Source organism: Corapipo altera, unplaced genomic scaffold (genome assembly GCF_003945725.1).
Source record: "Corapipo altera isolate COAL_440 unplaced genomic scaffold, ASM394572v1 150, whole genome shotgun sequence".
Taxonomy (NCBI): domain Eukaryota; kingdom Metazoa; phylum Chordata; class Aves; order Passeriformes; family Pipridae; genus Corapipo; species Corapipo altera.
Genome location: NW_020884941.1, coordinates 1,655,106 through 1,678,744, shown reverse-complemented (window position 1 = coordinate 1,678,744; position 23,639 = coordinate 1,655,106). Strand labels below are relative to the sequence as shown.

Below are 23,639 nucleotides of genomic sequence, written 5' to 3'. Positions count from 1 at the left end.
AGCAGTGCTGAGGGCTGAGGATCTTTATATTGAAGGACTCATGCAGATGTACTTCAGGGTGGGTTGCTGGTTTTTAAAGAAGCATTTTGAAGCTATACATGTTCTGTGTGTGTATAATGGGGTAGCTGCATCATACTCCGTGGCAAAGAGCATTTTAAATCTACTTATTCATCCAGTGCCAGCACAGGTAAAATCTTTGGATCCTCCCTTTATCCTGACTAGGTGAATGCAGAGCTTCAGCAGAAGATTCCTGATGGCTGTGAGTGCAATTCAGCCAGGTCTTAAGGGTGAGAACAGAGTCAGGCTGAACTCCTTCTGCATCCCATAAAGGCCCCTCAGGGATGCTGTGCTTCGTGAGCACTGTCAGCTGAAAGCCAAATTGGGGCAGCCAGGTCACTGCACGGGTTCTGCAGATGTTCCTGGGCTGGAGCTTCTGGCCATGAGTGACCTCATGTGCCCAGCAGCCCTTAGTGTTCGGAAGCACCGCCGGATCCTGAGCCTCCTTGGGTTTGGAAAATCAGTTCATGCAGTTCCCAGGAGCAGCAGTACTGCACTTGTCTCCCATCAAAAATTAAGCTGCTTAGAAGCCACAGTTTTAATCTTTATGGAGAAGGAAATAGGAGCATTGCAAGCACACCTTATATAATGCCTATAATTACTTACATTATAAACTCCTGGCCATACAGTTGGCATTTCACTGGAAAGGTGACACATGACAAGGGCCATTTTGCTGAGCAGGTTTCCTGGAGCAGCTGCCTGTGAGTTGTTCTTCAGACTCCCAGAGATCTCTCTGACAAATCTGGTTTGGTTTGTGTTTAAATAGTGCTTCCTGTAGCATAACTTAAAATATGTTAGGGCAGATTTTGGCCATTGTATGCGTTGGCCTGTCTGTGCACTTTCCTGTGGCTTCAGGGAATTTGGATTTGTGTTTTTTGGAAAGCAGGAGGGACCTGGGATTTGAATGGATTTACATACGTAGAAGTTTTGGTTATAATATTCAGATTTTATATCTTTATCTCATCTTTGTAGCATTGATTGCAGCTTGAAACAAGATACTGTGTATGTTTATATGCTTGTGTTCATTATCTTTTGACTCTGCTTTGGTATCGAAGGAATGCTGCTTTGCAATTGAAGGCCATATGTCTGAAAAGTGAAGAAATAGTGATGAAATTGATATTCTCCTTCAGAACTAAAACCAGCTATGATTGCTGCAGTGGTGGTCTGTCCTTTACTTCGTTGCTACCACCTGTGGTGATCTGGTATTTTGGCACAAACCCTTAATGTATCATAAATATTTGCAAAAAAATCCAGCTGCTTCACAGCAGGTGATACCTGAAAATCTCCTGATCAGGGATCTTTTAAAGAAAATTCAGTGTCTGGGGAAAAAAAAAACCATAGGCTATGTCTGCTGGCAGGGGGGGTCCTGCTGGGAAAAGCTGTGTGTGTTCTTACAGTCAACATTTATCACCTGATACAGAGGACTTGATTATGCCACTGATTTCAGAATAAGCAACTTTTATAATGGACTCAGCAACACCACAGACTATTGAAATGGTGTGCCACGTTTAGCTGAGCTGTGTGAGAATATATATTTAAGCTCATGCTTGGAGAAATTCATTGTCAGTATAAATATTGCAGATAAATGGGTGATGTCACACTTTACAGAAAGTTCCTGTGCTAAGAGAGCTGAAGACTGGGCTGGGGTTGCACAGGGAGCCTGCATGAGTCTGGGGTCATTCTCAGTAAAATTAAACTTTCTTGTGGACTGTTACTGGGATAGCAAATAGTTTTTTGTCCTCAAACTTAGGGCTTGGAGCTCTCTTTGCAGTCACTTCCCTGGTGAAAAATAGTGAACCTTGTTCTGTGTCAGTGGTCCTGTGTAAGCAGCTGTCCTTCCAGCTGCTGGCTTGTGGTGGGTTTTTTAGGCTCACTCCTTTGATGGATGAGGATGTGACTTTCAGGTATTCAAAAGTGAGGTGGAATTTCTCTTTTGTCCTACTGGATTTTTATCAAGAGTCCTGGTAATTCAAGAAGGCCATCGTGTACTCTCTGAAGGTGAGACTGCTGCTGTTCAGTAATTCTAGAGCCTGAGGCCTTATCTGGAAGGGTTATTAGTTGGCTACTTGCACACAAATGTTTGAGCTCTCCTTGTCAGATTAGAAGTCAAAACTAAAAACATCTTAGCTTTAAACACACAACCAGTGCTCCAGGACTGTATGAATCTTCACAGCAATCCAGTATCCTCCCAGTTTCCTTGCAGCTGTTTTCACTGTGGAGTAAAGATGCTGAAAGTGGTCAAAACAATATAAAATAACTTCATAAAAGTTTGGCTTGGACCTTGAATTTGTGCATAGGAAAAGATTCATCTCTTCGGTACCTGCTAAAGTAAAAATGAGTTCTGTGCTGTCAGTGAGGCTGCATTCCCTCGTTAGAGACCATCTGGTGATGTGACCTGACTCTTAAAATCCAAATTGTTCCGACTGACCAGCCTCCAACATGGAACTCAGGTAAATTTAGATTTTGCACATCACAGTCCCTCTGTTACAGAAGGGCGTGGCAGCGTGTTTGGAAAGTGAGAGATGAACAGGACCTGGGTGTTTTTTAAGCTCAGGGTTTACTCCTGAGGCCAGTCTAGAGGCAGCTGCTGTGGATGTGTTTGGGGAGGGACAGATGTGGTAAGTGATTATACAGTTAATGATGCAGCACTTGAAAATGGAGGCAAGTGCTGTGGGGTGTTGAAGTTTTGTTGCATATTTACTTCCCTCCTTCAAGATGTCCTCAAATTCTTGAAATTTATTTAAATTAGTTTCTATTCCAGTCTCTTCTGACCTTTGACAAAATTTACATTGCATTCAAACAGGGGAATGTTTTCCCAAAATAATCTTTTCTAATTGTAATCTCTTATGTGAAATCTGCAGTCAGTATGTTAAATATAATGAACATTTATTGATAGAAATGATTTCCTCTCATTTGTGTGGGTGTATATATAGTCACATCACTATTTCAATCACTGGCTGCCTAACTGGTTCCTAGAAAATACAGGGGAATTTCCTCCCATGACTCATCTTGGAAGTAGCAGATGCTACATGCTCTCAAGCTGTGTATGATAGTTCTGGAGTCTCAATAAATATAATTGAGTGTTGGGGACTCAAAAATATATTGGATTACTTTAATGATTACACACTGCTGCTATTTATCCCTTTCTAATGAGAACACTTAAGCCAAATCTTTATAAAGGTCCTGGTGCTTCCTTCCCTTTCTGTCTTTTAGCACTACTGTGAAAATGTGATTCCACTTTGAAATGTCATTTTTACCCTGCTGTCACCAGGGAGTGACTCCAATTTTAGTACTTTATGAGTCTGAGAGACCTTCCCCTTCTTTATTTTCCTTTTTTTTTTTTTAACTCTTTAAAGTGACTCCTGAGCCACTCACAAGCAGTTCCAGTCCCTTATCAGCAGCAGATCGTGTGGCTGCTGGGTCTGTGCTGCTGGGGGGTTTCTGGGAAACTGCTGGTCCCAGATGGAGAAGTGAGCCTGTGAGGGCTGTGCCATGGCCAGCAGAGTCACAAGGGCCTCTGAAGGGTCTGTGTCATGGTGTAGGTTCACATTTGGGGGGGTCACGTCGGGTGTGCAGCAGCACGAGGAGGATGGGCTTAAAGATGTGATGGAACCGTGCCCTGCTGGGATGTCCACCTGTAACTGGGAATTTGAGACAAGGACCTGCCTGGGCTGGAGGTGATGGGGATGCCTGGCCTGGAACACAGCTCTGTGCTGCCACGGAAGAGGCAGGAGGGTGGAAGAGGAGAGGACAGGGACAGTCTGGAGGGATATCAAAGGGAGTGGCTCTCCTGCAAGCTGAACGTGCAAGATACCCAGCTCTGGCTTGCAGAGTCTAGGAATCAATTCTCATTTCAGCATTATCCAAATAAACCCAGCCTACTGCTTCAGCAGCTGATGGGCCTCTTGCTGCCACTGTGGAGGTCTGGATTCCCACCCAGGGATGGATCTTCCCTGGAGGCACACAGGGTGCTCTAGGGAAGCCTCAGAATGTGAGTGGAGTGCTGTCATGTCCAGATCCACGTCAGATCCAAGAGAGCCATAAGGCTGGCCCTGTTCCACAGTTAAGTGAGGGCTGGCTTTGCTGAAGGTAAAATTTAAAGCTTTGGGAAGCAGCAGAATTCCAGGCTGTTGGTGTGCAGGGCTCTGGGATGCCCTTACCCACAGCCCCTTTGTGTAGAAGCTTTAAGACCTGGAGACACGTGGCCATCTCATGCTTGGGGAATATTCCCTGAATTTGCTCCTTCAGTTGTCCAGGACACATGGTATTTGTTTTCCTGGTGTATGTTATGAATATATTTTAATCTGGGGCTTGGCAGGTTGGGAAGGTCACTCATCCTGGTGTTGGGGACTAATCTGGAAGTGAACAGAAAAATACTGGCTGGGCTTTTCAGCCAGGGATTTTGGGGGGAAAATACTATTATTCAGAAACACTAAACGAGCAACGTGTGCCTTATCTTCTGGGACACACAGTGACATAACTGAGGAAGGATGGAGTTACACTGTCACTCGAGGTTTTCATGGGAAAAGGCTCAGTCCTTAAGTGCTTTTCCTAGTGCAGTTCGTGCAGGCTGGTGCCTCCTCTAGATTGCAGAAATGGGCTTTTCCTGTAGTTGCAGTGCAGGGAGCAGCAACAGCTCTCAGTGGAAAACTGCAGCGTTGTGTTTGGGTGAGGAGCCAGTTCTGCAAAGCCAGACCCAGTTGGTGCCTCCCAGCCCGTGACTGGGGGGTGAATGGGGCAGGGAGGGGTCCCTGTCCCTGCAGTGCCTGGAAAAGGGGAAGCCTGGAGCTGAACCTTGCTGTGCTGCACTTCCCTAGAGAGCAAGGTGAGGAGAGGCAGTTCCTCTGTTGGGCTTCATGCATGTTTAATGGAGAGTTTAAGCACAGTATAGGCTTGCTCTGTAACCCCGCTGTGCTCCTCGTGTTCTCTGGGAAAGTTTGTTTCTGACCAGGGAAATCGGTAGCTGTTTTCAACAGTGTCTTCACTCAGCATAATTTTAAGTGGTTTGAAGCCTCTGTGTTCAAAACAAATTCCATGGTTAGTTATTTATCTTTTTTTTTTTTTTTTTCCCCCCCAAGTCTCGTAATACTCAAATTTGGCTGGGTTGAAATATTCAGTTGTGGTGTCTGTTATTTGTATACAAATATTTGGTGGTTTTCTCCTGTAGTTACACTTTTGAAAGTGTTGATTTATTTTTTTTCCAGTATTACGAATATTAGGAAGAAAATCACAAAACTATGCGGTTGCTGAATACAAAAGGACTGATGAGAAGAGTCCAGTGCAGCTTTCTCTCCTTGGAGGCAACTGCTTTAAAATTTTTAGTTATATTGTGTAAAATTCATGGTAGCTCTGGTAATCCTTTCAAGGCCTTTGTTCTTGTCATATTAGTTATACATTTATAATAGGTATAGATTAGTTAGGAAGACCCAGAAAGAAGTTTTTCCCCATTTTTCCAGCCTAGAGTATCCTTTTCTAGTGGCAGGAGTGATTAGAAGCTCCTGTAGAGTACTGAACCCTGGTGCAGGTGACTTTCTAAAATCCCCTGAGCTCCTTTAACATTTTGGGCTGATATGACCCTGAAGTAAAATATTGAACTATCAGGAATTTATTAGTTAGTACTAGAATTTATCATTTCTTTAATTAGTGGTAATATGCCTCAGCCTGCAGAAAAACGTGCTTCATTCACAGAGTGTCTGGACTGTGTTTAAAATTAACCAGAACAAAATAATGAGCCTTCCAAGCTGCCCTGCAATTGAGAAGTTGTCTCCAACTAAAAATATTCCCTCTCTTAGAAATGAGATTGGATTCTTTCATAGTTTTACTGCTAGTATCCCCTTAGGTTCATTATGCCTTAGATGCTGAATCTGTAAAATAGGGCTGTTAATATGTACATGAGGCACCAAGAAGTGCTGGAGACTTTCAAAAACTGATAATTCCTTGATTTATTCATAAAGCTGGGAGCATAACTCTTGCAAATTTGATCAGATGCCAGTTCCTTCAGTAGCCACTCGATCCAGGAACCTTTTTATAGCTGTGCTAACATCTCTGAGGACTGTTAGACTTAATTAATGTTTAAGACTCTTGTACAGAACATGTCATGAAAAGGGAAGCTCTTCCATGAGAGCGTGGGGAGCAGGTAGGAGTTTGGCTTCAGGGAATGGGAAGGCAAAGGATGTACCAGCATTTGAGATGAGTAAGTTTGTGTCTGTTCTCTCACTTAAAAAATATCCTGTTTGTGGTTTTTAGAGAATTACTGTTATTTGGGGTGTTGAATTGACAGGGGCGTGTGCGGAATCCTTCACAAGGACTTTCTTTTAGACACCTAAAGGCAATTTTAGGATATAAGAAACACAGAATGACCTTGTTAAAAATATGTACCCCTCCCAAAAAATAGTTTTTCTGTGCTTGTGAGTACGGCTCAGCCTGATAAAGTGGTCCTGAAAATGTTCACTGTCAGGCAAAACACTTTAATTTCTCCCATCTGCAAAACAAAATAATATTTATATTCTCTCAAGGGTCAAGTGTGGGGATCCTTTCTTTGGGAAACTGAACATCTTTTTCTTGTACATAAACTTGTTATGGATCCAAAAAATGAGTATTTTCTCATGAACACTGACATCTCCCTGCACAAATGCCTTCAGAAGTGCAGTGCAGAACATCATCAACCAGCAGAAAAACCTTTGTCCTGTGGGCATGCCTGGTGCTTCTGGGACTGCTGGAAAGTTGTGTAATATCCTTTATCAGGAGAAGTTTGTTTTCATGTATTGAAAACTTGCTTAAAAAAGGTATCAGAAAACTCAAACCTCATTTCCCTGCTCTTCTTCCTCGAGACATACTTCCCCAAAGTCTAAGTTATTAATAGTAATATATTCAGTGGAAAGGAAACTGTAATCACAAGGTAGGAGTGGTTGCATCGATGTTTGTATAAATTTACTTGGGGAAAAAAAAAGTTGGATTATTTCAGAAGAATTTGCCTTAATGCTGTGAAGGATGAATTTCTGTGGTGTAGATCCCTCTGTCTCACATAAATACATTTATTAGAGGAATGTAAGCTGAATATCCATCCCCAGACAGGTGAAATTCACCCTGGGAACTGAGAGGAGAATGAAATGTGGGAAAACAGGAGGTTTACCCAGCTCTGGTGATGGGAAAGGACTTCAGTCTGTCTTAATAGAAAGCAGAACTGGAATAGGCTGACGTAAATGACTGATTTGTTTCTGATTTAAGTCCAACAACATTGGCTGCAGGGGAAAACACTGTTGGCAAAGACAGTCCTGGTGATGAAAGCTTTACTGTGGCAGTTAAGCTAAGTTGTCTTTAGACAAAAACCTCATGTTTTATTTAATCTCTATTCAGGCTTTTTTTTTTTTTTCCCCCTTGTTAAAAAGGTAACAAGTAGGGCATTGAGACCATATCAGTGAATGAACTTTAGACGTTTTATTCAGCAAAAAGACCGTTTTGGTTTCTATCAGAAAAGTTTAATGGCTTAATTGCATGAGATTTAAGATTGTGATACTGAAATTCTACTACAGTCTTCAAAGCCTGCTTTGTTTGCCAATGCTGGCAAGGCAAGGTTTGCAGAAAAAAATAATGAGGAGGATTTTTAAATAGAAAATGGGGGAGTTTCTGTCAAAAATCAAGCTCTGTAGTCTAGACTTAAAATTAAGGATGCCCAGGCTTATCTGGTGGTCTTGAACTCTGTGTTTTAGCCTGCAAATACAACCTTGCAGAGTTTAAAAATAAGCACTTGTGTAAGGAGGGCCTTGCTCGCACAGTCATGTTGGTTTGGGGCTATTTTATCTCAGTATCTGTCCAAATAAACAAAGCTTTAAGTGGTCAAGTGATGCCTAAACATCTCTCTCTGGAAATCATTAGGCTGTGGCTGCTCAAGTGGCTGTGAGAACGTTGTTTAGATCAAATTAGGTTCTTAATGGCAATATTTGTGTTGTTTTAGCTTTGGCCATGATCAAATATATCTGTTTGCCAGTTGGGACCAGTCCTGAACCAGCCTGGATGGTGATGGGAACCGTGGAATGCTGATCTGTGTATTATGCTTCTGCATAATATTTTTACTGTTGTATTATCTCCAGTAACCATACTTCTTATTCCCAGAACATCCTTGGGATAAGTTTGACAGCTCCAGGGAGCTTTAGAAAGTGTAACTGGAATTCATCTGTTAGATGAAAACAAATCCTTAGAAAAAGTGACTTTTCCTTTCCTTGCTGTTGCTCCAGAAACTTGCCACAGAAATAATGAATAAAAACCTGTGGATGTGTTTCCTGTCTTCAGCTGTTATTCACTCTCAACATCATTGAAATACATTGAAATACCAAACAGAACTGTAATATTTGGCAGGGATAACTTTTTACCAGGAATGATAAAGGTGGCTGAAAACAGTTTGTGCCACTTATTAACAGCAGGTTTGGAGTCAGATGGTTTGAGCAGGTGTGTTTGAAGGAATGAAAAGAGTGAAGTGGGAAGGGAACGTGCTGGAGTCTGACAGGGATTTATTGTCAAACTGTGGGTCAAGAGAGAGAACTCCCAAATTAATCCAGAGGGAAATGGGTGTAGTGTGTGGGTGCCGGGAGCAGTGGGACGGGGTGGGTGTGATGCAGTTTTATGTTATTGAGGGCAGCGCTGAGCTGGATCTTCTGAGGGATGGGGACAGAAGCCCCATGGAGCTGCTGCTGGGGTTTTGCCTTCATACAGGGATCAGGCATCCCTGTTGTCTCCTCAGCCAGGTGGAAATGTCAGTTATACCTGAGCTTTCTGTTCTGAGCCTTGCACTCGGTATTGAAAATCAGGGAATTCATTAATTGTTTTTAAAACCAGAATAAAAGCATGAAATATATTTATGTCCATCTGTCTGAATTAGTTGCTGTATTTTTAAGTTGAAACTTCATACTTTTGGCTACGTTTATTCTTTACCTTTTCTCAGAGGGGAGAGGAAAGCACAGCCTTGCCATGTGCTCTTCTTAAATGCACCATTACCCCTCTATCTGTCCCCAGTGTAAGCTGGCTTTATCTTCAGTTTGCCTTCATGCTGATGTCTTCCTCTACATCTAATATTTTTATTTCTCTCTCTGCTTTATTTCTGCAGCCTTTCTCATGTATCTGATGTGGGATATTGTATTTGAATAATACAGTATTTTTTACCTTTCATTTCTGTTGTACTTTTGGCATGGCTTTCTGTCATTGCATTTATCCCAACACTCCATTTGCCTTTTTTTTTTTTTTTTTGTCTGCCTCTGCACACTGAGCAGATGTTTTCAGAGAGCTGTCTACAGCAACCCCCAGGTCTTTTTCCTGTGTGGTTACAATTAATTTAAAATTCAGCAATGTGTGCGAGTAGCTGAAAATATTACTACTGCTGTCTGTTACCCTATTTTTGTACCAAATGCTTTTCATCAGCCACTCTTCTGCTGCTGAGATCTCTCAGGTCTGAGCCACTTGAGGTGGACCTGGCTGTGTGGGATTTTTTAACATAAAAGATTTATCATCTCTGCTACGAATTCATGTATCTACAAGATAACTGACCAAAACATATTTGGTGGTGTTAATTTAGTATATACAAATCTGTGTCATTACTCTAGCTGCTGTCTCAAAAATAGCAAACTACTAAATGGCTTTTTTGGTGGTGATTCAAGATAGTAAATTATGATTAGAGCAAAAAATAAAACTCAGCCATATCTTAGAGCAATCTCTTAATGGTTCTTCCTGTGCAGTGTTTGCCAATGAGCCTGGATTTTGTTGCTGCTTAGCCATTGAACACACATTCCAACATGAGCTGTCAGTCCCTTGGCTGCTCTCAGGCAGAGACACTTCTAAATTATGGGGGTGTTTCCTTTCCTTTTGATGTCCTTTTTGTCACATTTTCTTGTTTTAGCGATGCCTCTGACCTGAATTTCCCTTGCCTGTTCCTCCTGCCCTCAAATGCCAGCGTGTCTGTCACTGCCTCAGAAGCCCCTTTGTCCCCACAGCTCCCCTTCCAGGTGCTGTCTCCTGGTGTTTCTGTGCAGATGTGCAATGATCTGATGTGATTTAGGTATTTGACATAGAAGTTGGGCCAGCAGTTAAGTTTGACCCTCCCTTCCTGATACCTTCCTTGTCATGGACTCTGTAAGTCTTCAGCTGTTTCCATCAGGGAGCCCAGTGACCAGAGAATTTCATTTTAAGCTTTGCACGTGATTTCTCTCCCTGTGATACCTGTGGTGTCTTTTGCAGCATCCGTTTTTCATTATTGGGAATTCCAGCAGACAGAAATGCACTCCCTGTTTGTGCTAAAAGGTTTTCTAGTTGGTTGGCAGAGCACTGCTGCTCTGATTATGTTCATATCAGAGCATATTGCACTGCTAAAGTATCTCATAAAATACTCTGTTGCCATGGTGATCTACCTTCCACTTTTCCTAAAAGGACCCACGAGGTCCTGGGAGACAGGCTCTACTTTCTTTGCCTGTGAGAACATTAGTCACATCCCTTATTTTCCCCTTATTTCTGTCTTGTTTTCTTGAGGACACCAAGTAGTTTGAGTTTACTGATAATTTTTTTTTTCTCTCTCCGGGTTTAACATTCTGAAATATTAAATCTCAGTATGTTAAAGCTCATCTGAGGGTGTGCCTGTACAGAACGATGCAGTGCTGAAACTTGCATTTGGAATTTCACATGGAAAAAATTAAATCGAAGCATAGATTATTTAAAATGAGAATTAATGTCAGTTAAAAGTGTATATTGATTCTTCACAACAGCAATGCTAATTAAAAAGCAGAGAATGCTGAGGGGATGGATACCTGGCATATCCTAATCCAGCTGACTGTTTCTCCTCTTCCCTGCCTCTGTCATCTCCCTTTGGTGGAACCAAAACTGAGTTTGCCTGAAGAAGGCTCTGAGCTGACCCAGAGAGTTAAGTTCACCTTACATATCTGATTCCAGTGCCCAGTGGAGCAACTTCTGTTCCAGTTCTAATTTAAATTTTTTTTTTTTTTTTTACTTAAAGGTGCTAAAAATCTGCATTAAAGCAACCTTAAGGGCCTTTTCTGACCTGATAAATCCCAAGAAGACAAAACTTAAAGGCTGAAATCACAGACCTGGACCTCTCCATTATCCAGCTACTTAAAGAGTCTGGATGTTCTGATGTAATGGGAGTGATGACACTCTGTGGTAGCTATAAATTCACTGTTAGCTCAGAATTTGTTGTCTGCTGAAACAAAATAGTTGTTTCAGTTCGGAATTCAGCGGGATTTGAGGTTTTCCTTTCTTATGCTTTCTTAATTTTCTTTTTCCCTTCCCCGTAACGTGTGTGAACGTGTTTGAAGGGAGGAGAATTGCTTAAACAGCATTTGTGTGATGCTGGGGGCACTCACTGATGAGTAAATCCCTCCTGCTTGGGGTGTTGAGGTACTGCAGAAATGACTACCTTGGCAAGGTTGCATATATTTATAATTTCATTACCCTTGTTTGCTTTTATTCAGATCTTTGAGCTCTTTGGTGATTTCTTTCATGGCTGTTCAGTCAGCCAGGAAGCCAGCTTGCCGTGGCGATGTGCGTGATAGGTAAATCAGCCAAAAAATCAGCGTGGAAGCAGCAGATGGTTGTTCGGTGGGATTGCTGCCCCAGCTCCTTCTAATCTGGGAACCTCAGTTTTATTTGTGGTTATTCTTTGGGTGACCCTGAACAGGGTTTGTTTCTCAATTTTAGCAGCTTCTGTGTTTAAGTGTGATAACTGCTGTGTGCAAATAATGCTGTAATTGTCATAAGGGTGTTAAAATGATCCTGAAAAAGAGGGACCCACGAGTGGGGTGTCTTATAAGCACATGTGATGGCCAACAGAACCAACTTTGAGTCCTTTCTGGGTGTTGGATAAAAGCAGCACAGGATCCTTCTTCTTTCCAGAGTTTCAGGCATCCAGTTTTCTTTTCAAAGAGTATAAACCCTCTTTTCTTGTTCACAATTATTAGATCATAATAATGACATTTTGGACAGTAGCCATCCATATCTCACTTCTATGCATGTCTTTTAGTAGTAGCCATAAAATACATGTTATAGGAGAATAAACTTAGAAAGCCAGTGACTAAGTCATGTAATATTTAGTGACTGATAATTCCTTGGCTGGTATGTGCAAGACCAGGTTTGTTGTCTTTTAATAATAGTATTTCCACATGAAATTGAGTTTTTGTGGGTTCTTCCAAATCAGCTTTTTTGTGTTTAACTCCATTCCCGACTTTGACACCTGAATGAAACAGGTGTAAGCCATTTTTAATGATAGGAGCATGGACCAAATTCCTGTTATTTCTCTTAATGGTTGCAGTTGTGCCTCTAAATAGGTCAGGAGAGCTGGATGTGCTGGAGTTGGAGGCACTGAGGGTGGGTGGAGCAAAGATGAGAAACTGCCATAGTCAGAAGGGCTGTTTCCTAAAGAGTTATCTCTGGCTGGCACAGAGGAGGCAGGAAGGAAGGAGGGGCTGCAAAAGGAGAAGTTTTAGAAAGGAGAGATTCAGGGAGCAAAGAAAGGGGGAAGTTTAACACAGTGAAGACAAGATGTGCTGGGGGATATATGTCACAGATCATGGAATGCCAGGTTGGGAATGTTGTGGAATGCTGTGTGTTTCTCTGCTCCTTAAACCAGCAGCAGTACGAGGTCAGGATGCAGAAGCCTTTCCCTCCAAACCCTGTCACTGGAGAGGACAAACAACACCCAGTGCACTGTGCAACTCACTCTCTGTACAAATTAAAATGCTCAGGGTGGTTTTATTAATAAGCTCATAATGAAGATTGTGGATTTTCTTAGAATCATGAAGAACATACTTCGCACTTACCTTTGCCTGTCTCGAAACAGAAGTAAAAAAATTTTAAAAAACCCTACAGTTTGGTTTGTTGTGAGAAATGCTCTGACCCTCTATGACCAAGGAATGTCTTTTCTTTCCTCCTCCATGCACACAGCCTGCATCTGTTTCCTTATGTTTTGTTAAGGACCCACTGCATGACTCCCTTTGGCCAGTTTTACTGTGATACAGCTTCCAGAAAATTAGCATCCCAGTTACATTTCCTTGCAAAAGGAGAAACCAGGATTTTTAAATGAAAACCTCTTTTTTCGAAGTCAGCTGATGGTGTGATAAAATCCATGGAGCTACACCAGGACACTCTTACATCAGAGGGTTCTGTTCATTGTCTTACACTTACATAATGAAATCACATTTTGCCCCAAATGGTATCACAGGCTCTTCATGTGTAAATATGTACATATCCCTCCCCTAAAATACACCTTTTCCTTGTGTAGCACAGGGTAACTGTCCAGTAGCATAATTATATGTTAACCTCAGTTAGTTAAATCTAACAGTTCCCTGCAGTTCTGACTTCAGGGGCAAACCAGAAGTCAGGCCATCAAGTGATCGTTCCTTATCAAGTCACGATAAGAAAAGTAATTTTAAAACTCAGATAATTTTATTGTATTTCAGAGGTGTTGTAGCAGTCACTTCCTACGCTTCACAAAAACTCAGTTTGAGATGGAGATGTGGTTGCAAGCCTTGTTATGCCTTTGCTATTTAAATGACCTGGTGGCCCCTGTGGTGGGTTCAGTGTCAGCAGTGGGGATCCCACAGCTCTGAGTTGCAATGCAGGTGAGCAGGAGCTGGTCAGCATCACCCTGGACAGTCTGGAAAGCTCTGGGAATAGATTTAGCCAGTTGCTGGAGTTTGGGGATTTTTTTTTTCCCTTGATTATGTGATGGTCAAAATATAAACTCTTTGAAAAGTATCTAAAAATAGCTTTAAACCACAAAATGGATACAGCTCTTTGGAAGCCAGTACATTAATAGGTAGGAAACTCTGAGTGTGCTGGTGTCTCTTGAGGCTTTCATTTCATAAACAAATCCAATGACTTATTTGTGCCTCTGAGTAGCACACAGCATAATACTCATCAATTTATAATGGTCTGCAGTTCACTGTCTTTTAAGCAACATGATGAAGAGCCTGATAAAAATGCTACAGAAAAAAAAAAAGAATCTGACGAAAATAAGGAGGCAATTTTCTCAATTTCATGACCCACATGTGATGCTTTTTAGAGATGTTTTGATGAGAAGATCTGATGAAATTTGTATTTCTGTGTATGATGCTATTTGGGGTTATGTACATCAGGGCTTAAAATGATTCATGGATCTTTCCTCCCTTCCAGATGTACGACTGAATTATTTCAAGTGTGCCATGATGAAATATTATGAAATGTTGTTGCTGGGAGCAGGAAGCCTTTTTCTTTCCTTTATTTTTAATTAGACAAGGTTTATTTCATGACTGAAAGTTTTTAATCTTGTTAACTAAACCTGAAAAGCCTTAATAATGCATTCTGGGATTTATGGTAAAATACATGCTCTAGTCCAAGACATGTTAATTACCCTTAAGCAAAACAAGGGCATGCATATTTTCATTAAATTGTTTTAAAGTCAACAGGAAAACCATTGGGAAGCAGCACCCAGTGTCTCTTGCTGTGAAGTTTTGCTTTTTTGTTATGTACCTGCTGTGGAGAATGATGCTGTTTGACTTCTAAAAGCCCAGGCTGTACCCCATGATTTTGGGTAACTAAGGTTACACACAATTAGCAAAGCAGTGGAATTCCAGTGGACACAACTGGGACTATTCCCTTGGGGAGGCCTGGCCTGTGGCTTGACTTCATACTTGTTGAAATGTTCCCGATGACTAAAACTGATTTTTCTCTTGACTTTAAGCCCACTGGTTTTATATTTTTATTTTTTTTTAATCAGTTTATTGTCTTATATTTTTATTAAGAAGTTTATTGTCTTACGACACATAAGTAATAGTCATAGGGGAGTTGTAAATGGAAAATTTCCTTTAAAACTACTGCTCCTCCTCAGGAAGAAAAAGCTGCTTTGGTTAAGGTCTGTATGTACAATAAGACCTGCAAGTTATTAGTTGGATTTCATATCCCAGGGGCACCGTGCAGTCAGAACAGTTGTGATTCAGGGGTTTTATTAGCATGAGTAATCCTGTGAACTCCACATGACCTGGTGCACGAGCACTGGACAATGCTGAATCAAAGTATGGAGCGTTAGGATGGAATTCCAGGTGGATTGCTGAGCAGAGTACCAGGCAAAGACTGAGTCTTGCAGTCCTTTTTAGAAGCTGTAGATGGTGAAGGGCTGTGGTAGCACCCAGATATTAAGAAAAATGGTGTGTGACACTGACTGGAGCGTTCTGGGAAGTTATTTCTTGTAAAAGCAAAGCAGTAGAAGTGGTGTTTGAGGAACTGGTGTTTGAGTCTCGGCTGTTAATGATATCACTGAGCTCCTTTTGTGCTTCTGTTACATTATCCAGCTTTCCTAGCAGACTGTGTCCCGATTCCTGAGCCTGGTCCTCCCGCTGTGTGCCCTCAGGGAACGCTGTCCTGATATCTGCAGACCGTTTTCAAATTCTCAGGAATATTTGTCTTTGCTGCTGAAGGTCACTGGGTCCCTTCCCTTTCTGTTCTGTACCAAGAGGATCATTTCACTTCTGAGAAATCTGTGGAGAGGACATGAGAGGACTTGCTGCTTCTGGACCAGAGTGAAATCTTCTCTCAGTATCTGGAAATCAGTAATTAATTTAAGCAAACAAAGGCTGTAGTACAAGTGCTTTTTGCACATACACCATCAGCAAACTTGCAAGTAGCTTGAGTTTCTGTACCAGATCTGTGTATGACTGGTTCAAGCATTAAAATAAGTTAGGTGCTAATATACTTGGAAAAAACATGTATGCTGTGTTGAGTTTCATAAAGTTAGCTGGGAACGTAATTTTTACAATCAAAAAATTACACTGAAAAGCTTAAAATATGGAGGTGGAAGAGTGTTTCCCAAAAAGCCAGAGTACCTGCTTCTGCAAAGTAATGGGCTGTTCATCCAAGGTTGTGGTCTGCAGGTGAGTGGACCAGCTGGAATAGCCTGGGATGAAGTGTTTTGTGTTTGGCCGTGGTGGCCAGCCATATGTACCAATTCAAGGAAAAGGAAAAAGCTCCAGCTTCTTAAAGACAACAGAAAAAAAAAAAAACAAAACAATGTCAATTTGCATGTGGGGGCTGCAGTGGGACTTGAGCATGTGCCTACTTTGGGCTCTCAAGGTTTCTTACTCAGGACAGTTGTTACCAGCTGAATTTATCTCAGAATTTCCTCCTTTGCAGATATTGGAGAGACTGAAATGATGGAAGGGGACTCTGTGCTCGTCATTCTTGGGAAAAGAACTCTGGTGTCAATTTATTCCCCTCAAAATACTCATCTAAAAATGGGTGCATGAGCTGTGTCACGTTGCTCCTCCTCTGAGTGGAATCTGCTGCTGGTCCACCCTGTTTCCTGTAGTTTGTTTTTCTGCACAAAGTGGAAAACTTTGTCCTTGTTTTGGGAAGTACCCTGGTGTAGTTAGGAACTAAAATTAATGTTGTGTATTTCTGTACACATTTCAGACAGGCCTTTGGTGCTGCGAGACGCGTTTCACGCTGTGTTTACAGGCCACACACTTGCACTTTGTGGGGATGCTTGGAGGGTGTGGGAGCTGTGCTTGGGTGTATTGGATGTGCTGGGAGATGAGGGAACTAAGGATGCTGGGCAGGCTGCTGGTTGACAAAGAGGGAAATAACTCTTCTGCTACTGCGCTTTGAAAAGACACCTCATTAGCAGTTACAGAATTTGAGTTCTCAAGTTTATCTTATTCATGGATATAATTTTAGATCCATGGGTTATTTGGAAATGTGGATAGTTCAGCCCCTCTTAAAGGCACTTCCAGTTATGCTTTGTTCTTTCCTTTATATTCAGGTCAAGGTCTTTTCTGTTATTATTAATACAGCACCTAGAGACTGTAATTGGCGGCGAGAGAATCCTTGTGCAAAAGCAGGAATTCGTGCTTTTTAAATGTGAGGCTTTCCTAGGATTGAGGAAACTTTTGCTTTCTTTAAACTGTTGGAAAACCCTGTGTGTTTGCTCTGGTAGTGTCACTTGTCACAGCATTATCCAGGGCCCAGTCTCTGAGCAGTCCCTAGTGTACCTTGTTCATCAACATCATCCTGCTTTCTGCTTCCTGGCCTGGCTCTTCCCATACTCTCCACCATCATCTCCTGAAACTCTCTGATGATGCCCCAGCCCCTAAAAGCACTGGGTTATTGTACTATTTAGCATAAGGAAGGAATAGAGAATCCTTGAAACACCATGGTGAGATGGCAACGAGGCCAAAACTCTGGCAGTAAGTGCCCACTCCCTGGAGAGGGCTCGTCGTGGCTGGATTGCATTCCAGAACTTGGGTTTGAAGGGAGAGGAGAGCAGAATTACAGCAAACTGCTCTGAGCAGAATTGCTTCACTGCTTCAGGAACACCTTGTGGTTCTCAGAGCAGTTCTCCAGCGTTTCCCTCTTGCTGTGGGCACTGCTGGCCTGGGCAAACTGCAGCTGGCCAGGTGCATTTCCCATAAGGAATTTTGGAGTAATTTTGCATTCCTCTGCCTGTGATGTTGCATTGCCACATAGATGTGTCCAACTGTGCTCTGTAATCTTCATTATGAGAATTTTTTTTCCCCAGAGAATCTTTTGAATATTTTTCTCACCATCATCTCTGATGCTGCATTTGCTCTCAAGAATTCATCCTGTATTTCTACCCCTTTGCAGGATTTCAGAAATGGGGCACAAGTGGTTTTTCCTCCAAGGCAGGGATTTTTCACTGGTAATTGTTGATTGGAGAGCTTTAATTTCTAGGTAGGCAGTTTGAGGGCTTGTCTGAACAAAATGCTGATCTCCCAAACCCTGAAAGTCTTGAGTCACTTGTCACTCCCCCAAGTCACCACCAGTGTGATTAATGCTGTTTCCATTTGAGGTCTTCAGAATATGCAGAATCTCAAATGCTGCTTTAGAAGGATGAAGAGCAGAAATCAGGCTTCTAAGAGAAATTGTTTCTTACTGTGTTAATTCAGTAATTTGGTACTGGAAAGAACTTGCCCAAATTGACCTACCTTGAACTTGAGGTTGTCTACTAATGGCACTTGACTCCCACAGTGCTCTGCATGTTCTAAACCATTTTTATTTCACTCTTCACATATCTAGAAGAGAGTTGTGATATTGAGGATTTGTGACCTTGCCAGGTTACCTCGGAGTGGTGGGATGTGTATCTGTTGTGTTTTACACTGTCTGTCCCATGGACAAATTGTGCACTTGATGCTGTGATGTGGTTGTACAAAGAGTTCTCAGTGTTTGTCCCAAGGCACTGCCAGCACTGTGGGATCGTATGGATCACTCTGTGATCATGTTCAATCATCAGGACTTAAGTTATTCTTGATACACTTTCCATCCTAAGTTTTTCTGATAATCATTACTGGGAAATAACAGCTTCCTGCTGAGAAGATTTACTTGCCTCACCACATATGCCTGTCCCAAATGGAAAAGAACATTATTACTTGGGGCTGAGCTCTAAGTATTGACATTTAGCTTCCCATTTTAAATACCTTGAATATTAGAGCTGCACAGACTTCGTTAACGGCAGAGAAGTTCATTTGACTAGAGATGGATAAATTGCTTTCTCTGTCAGTTTGTTTTTATTGTTCTACAGCCAAATGGATTTTTCTGTTGGCTGAAGAATGCCAGACCTGAAATACTGCATTCTTTGCCCTGTCTGCAGGCCTGTAGTAAATACAGCACCTGTGGGTGAGGCCAGTCAGCTGAGAATGAATAATCATTTCATTCATTTGGCTTTTGTTTATACTTGAGAGATTTTTTTTTTTTTTTTTTAAAACTAAGCACTGCAGAACCTTTTTTTGGTGCTCTTCAAGTAGCTGTTTAACAGCTCAATAGTATTACCCTGCAATGAGAACAGCAGACAAAAATAACAGTTTTTGGTAATGTTAACTGTTAGCAGGAAGACTTCTGCTCATTTATTTTTTTCCTAATAAATGAGAAGATGAGTTACTGTATTTGTCATTAAATCAGGTGCCTATGAATTCAGATTTTGGCAATATAACTTTTGCAGTATGCTTAACTTGGAAGCATTTCTGCTGTGGATGTAACCACATGATGACATTTTCCATGAGTTCAAGCTGATTTCCAGCTCTCCCTGTATCCCACTGCTCTGAGAGGACAGTGGTGGCTCTTTGGGAATGTTCCTGCACCCACAGGAGTGGGTGACACTGAGTAATTGAGACCTGATTTCAGCTGATGAGTCTCACTGGTTGCCCTCCTTTTCCATCTTTTCATTTCTTATACTCTCCCTGGTGGAATTCAACAATGTTTGACTTACTAATGCCCAGGACTTTCTCAAGAATCTCGTGTGTCATCGGGTAGAACATACAGACAGAAGTAATGGACTCAGCTGTGTCAGCTTATCATGGAATGGTTTGGGTTGGAAAGGACCTTAAAGACCATCTCATTCCATGCCCCTACCATGGGCAGGGATGCCATTCACTAGATCAGGTTGCCCAGGGCCCCATCCAGCCTGGCCTTGGACACTTCCAGGGATGGGGCATTCATGGCTTCTCTGGGCTTTGTCCTTTTTATAGGCAATCTAAAAAGTGTGGTCTGAGAGGGAGCTTCCACACTCTGCCTGTGCCCCTGCAAGCTAAAGAGTCCTTTTGAAAGCCAAAGAACTTGGCATTTAACCCCTTTTCCTGGTTTTTTTATCTTGCAATGATATGGAACACAGGAAGTGCACATCCTCACCCGGAGAGGCACCGTGAGCATTCCCAGCCAGTGCTCCTCTAACTGCACTTTCCATCGGGGCCTTGTAGTCACTGGTCTTTACTGGACGTGATATTTTTGTGTATAAATAAGGTACAAAACTTAAAATACTTTTTCTAAACTCTGCTATTTGTTTTCCTTTGCAGAATAAGAGAGTCAGGGGGGCCGGGAGCGCAGGACGATGCTGCTGAAAGGAATGTGAGCCACGGAGCATGTTTGGTGCCACAGTTACCCAGGTGGGCTCCTCTAATTGCACCTCTAACGAACCACAGGCTGTGGTGTTTGCTGCTCCACCAGTGATCCTGAGTCAAGGAGGCAGTCTCAGATGGCACTTGCAGTCTGAGACCTTCTAAAGCCTTTTACGTGTGTCTTAATTTTATCTGATCGTTGGGTTGCAGCTGGTCTCTCTTTAGGTGTTACACTGGTTTATATCATGAGGTAGCCTGAACATTTCATGCACAGAGAAGATGTGGTCTCAAGAGATGAGGTGCTGAACTACACATGTGACAGTAGTTTTGAGACTTGCTCCAGGTGACTCATCTACAGATTGTCTGCTGGGTTTCACAAGTCAAAAGCAGATGGGTAAAGACTCCCATCATTGCTTTGCACACCAGTGTTTAATGAACCAATATAGATTTTTCAGGGTGTTTTGATAGGAAATGGGGAACTTTCTGATGTTTGGATGTTTATTTTTTTTATCTCCCATATATACAAAATTTTGGGGATGGATACTGAAAATCTTCACTTAGATACTGCCCAGTTCTGTGCTGCCTAATTATATGCTTATGGTAAGGAAACATGTTCAGGAGGCAAAGATCTGTCTTATGTGGTGGAGTCTAGGATCCTTCAAAAGCAATTCCATGTCCTGGAAGCGATCACAGTCCAGCACCACTGACTGTCTTGCAGTTCTGAGTAAATAAATAGAGAAATAACAATTATATGGCTGCAAAGTGTTGCTGTGGAATAGCAGCTAACTTTTCTACTAGCACCAGCTGGCAAGTGGGAGTGAAAAAACAAAGCAAACAGCTCAGAAAAGTAGGAGGAACAACAGTTATAGCCTAAAAACTGACACATTGGGAGCCCAGCATGAAGAATAACAAACTCCTGTCACAGGATGTTTTGCATAGCAACAGGACTCTTGTCTTCAAGTGGATTTTAGTGTAACTGCAGCACTTGCTTCCTGTGTGAGATAAAGACCTGTTGTACTCTGAATGCATTGTAATCTCTATATCTAAATGGGACTAATAATTAAAAAGAATTAGCTGAAGGAAACGATAGTGGAGCCTATTGCTCCTGAAAGTGTTTCCTCTTATTTTGCCGTCAGAGGAGCGAGAGCGGAGACGTGTGGGAAGGAAGCAGATGAAAGATGAACTTTCTCCCCAGGTGCTGAATGCTGCCTGCTGCAAACTGCTTTGTCCATGAGGGAAGAAACTGATTGGGAACTGAGAGCACGAAGGAGTCCGTAACACACTTCAAAGATGCGCAAAGGGGTGCCAAAGGACCCAGAAATAGCCGACCTGTTCTACAAAGATGATCCGGAGGAAATATTCGTGGGTTTGCACGAGATCGGACATGGAAGTTTTGGAGCAGTTTACTTTGTGAGTATGGTTCTCTCCTTTTTGGGAAACAGAGTCGTTTTTTAGTGAGGTTTTGGAGATTTTCAGCATTTGTAGAAATTAGCATCCTTTGAGCTTAGTACTCTGTGTGTGTTTAGTTTTCTGATAAAACATCTCAAAATAAGTGTTTCCAGAGCACTCCTGAGCTCTTTACAGTAGCTCTTTCTAATAACACTTTATCACTATAGTCTTATTAGAGCACCCAGCCATACAGGTCAAGTATATGGTGTTTTGTGCTGTTTGAAAATTGAATTTAAACAGTTGGAAATTAATTTGCCAGACCTGGAGTTTCGAGATGCTCTACTTGGAGTTCATATGCCTGTAAATCACTGCAAATTAATAGCTCTAATGTCTTCAACAGGAAATTCTTACATGACAAGAGCAAAGAGAAAGTCCTAAGAGGAATGGGAATTCAAGTGGGAATAATTTATGGCATTAATTGATACAGTCAAGAGAATTTAATTGAGGAAGTGAGAAGAGTAGTGCTTTTACAGTTGGTATCAAACAAAGCCAAATCCAAAATACTGGGTTTGGAAATCGTTGTAATCCAGTTGCCATCAGTGAAACTAAAATTGAATCAGTATAAAAAATCAGTCCAAGACAAATTAAAGCTGCTTGGTAGCATGATCAGCCACTCAGAAGATCAGATTCACTGGAATTGGGGTTTCTGAATACCAGACATTATTAAAGTATTCACATAAGATCTGTTACACCTGTAACTCCATAAGCTGGGAATAGCTGACATGAATTATTTTAAGCACTCCAATTCACTGTCTGGAACTGTGTAAAGTGATGGAAGTATTGCTAGAACAGGACAGGAGCTCGAAATGTTGTGTCAGATGAGCAGCGCATGTGTGTTTTGAGGGATAATGATATAATTCCTCAAGATATAATCTACAGATATTGCCAAAACTGCTTCAGCACGTGGCTGTTTGTCAAGTGTGCTCGTACAGCCCTGTCAGTTGGTTCAGCCAGGAGGATCCCAAGCACTTGGTACAGCCAGAACTTTTACCCACAGCTCTGGCAACATGGCATTGTGTCCTTCAGGGGCAAATTCCAGCTGGAATGAGAGATACCACGGTCAGGTGAAGATACTTGGAATTAATGTGACAGAAATACAGCGTTAATACATCTGTCTGAGTCAAATACTCTTGATCTTTTCTGTGCTGAATCAGGAAGGCGAGTGGTTGGGAAGGGTTTTACCTTATCCATAGTTCCTTGTTTTCAGCTTTCTCATTTGAGGAGTGTGTGCTGTGAGGACTCTGTGTCACCTCCCTTCAGTAATTCCTGTGCTCTGTTGGCTCACCCAACATCATTTTTCTTTGAAGTCACTGCAGGCATCACGAAAGGTCTTTGTTAATGCGTTACTTGAAAGCAGTTTGAAAGGAGGATTTACCACATTTAGCTCCTATTATAGTTTAAGCTTTTAACTGTCACTAATTTTTTTTTTGTCCCAAAAATGGTTGGAGGTACAGAGATTTCAACAACTCTTTTAACAGCAAAAGCTTGAAGTTTTCTGTCCTTAACATGCAGAAATGAGGGCAGTGCCAGTTCAGGCAAGGAGAAATCTTTCCCAAACTGAATTTTCAGTCTCCATCCCTGCATCAAACAGGCTGCAGAAAAGTACAATTTTGAGTCAGTACAGAATTTTCATGTCACTACTACATAAGGTACCTGGCAAAACTGAGATTTGCTGCAGTGAAAGGGAGGTTGCTTTTATGATTGAAAAAATTCCAGAATGAATCATCATCTTGAAGCTGGGAATTGAAATAGCCATTGAAGAGTATCCGTATTGTATGGAGGTTTTGGATGAAATCATAGAGATTTTGGTACACCTCTCTATTTGTCTCCTTAGAAAACGTTTTTCCAAAGGTGTATCTAAAACTGGTTTTGGTGCAGCTGCAATAAAACTGTATTTTGCATGTTAGCTTGGTTTGTGTATCAATACAGAGGTAACAAGAGCAGTAACTCTGAGGGAGGAACAACAGGTGTGGAGAGAGAAAGTCAGGGAAAAGTATCTTAATAGTTGTCTGGTAAATCTTATCACAAGGAAGACATCTCTGAGATGTAGGAACTTTCAAGGATATGATAGAGGAGGAAAAAAGCCTACGTTTGCCACAGGCACAGCTCACTCCATGGGGAGGGGAAAAAAAAAATGAAGCTTTTTTTCAATCTATTTCTTTCCCTACTCCAGGCTACAAATTCCCACACTAATGAGGTGGTGGCAGTCAAGAAGATGTCCTATAGTGGAAAGCAAACGAATGAGGTAAGATGGATAAAGGC

General features: G+C 41.8%; 1 protein-coding gene across 2 annotated transcripts in view; it reads left to right on the top strand.

The window, feature by feature from the left end:
- The first annotated feature begins 6,229 nt into the window (after nucleotides 1–6,229).
- The window catches only part of TAOK3 (TAO kinase 3), a 61,495-nt gene continuing 44,085 nt past the window's right edge, over nucleotides 6,230–23,639 (top strand). Inside the window, exons 1-4 of one of the 2 annotated variants that reach the window (XM_027661648.1) lie at nucleotides 6,230–6,250; nucleotides 19,887–19,976; nucleotides 21,124–21,338; nucleotides 23,551–23,622. In XM_027661648.1, the coding sequence (XP_027517449.1) occupies nucleotides 21,219–21,338; nucleotides 23,551–23,622 (192 nt within the window). In that variant the 5' untranslated portion in view covers nucleotides 6,230–6,250; nucleotides 19,887–19,976; nucleotides 21,124–21,218. Of the gene's footprint in view, nucleotides 6,251–18,256; nucleotides 18,263–19,886; nucleotides 19,977–21,123; nucleotides 21,339–23,550; nucleotides 23,623–23,639 lie in introns of those variants that run through there. The other variant, XM_027661649.1, reaches the window with a different exon arrangement.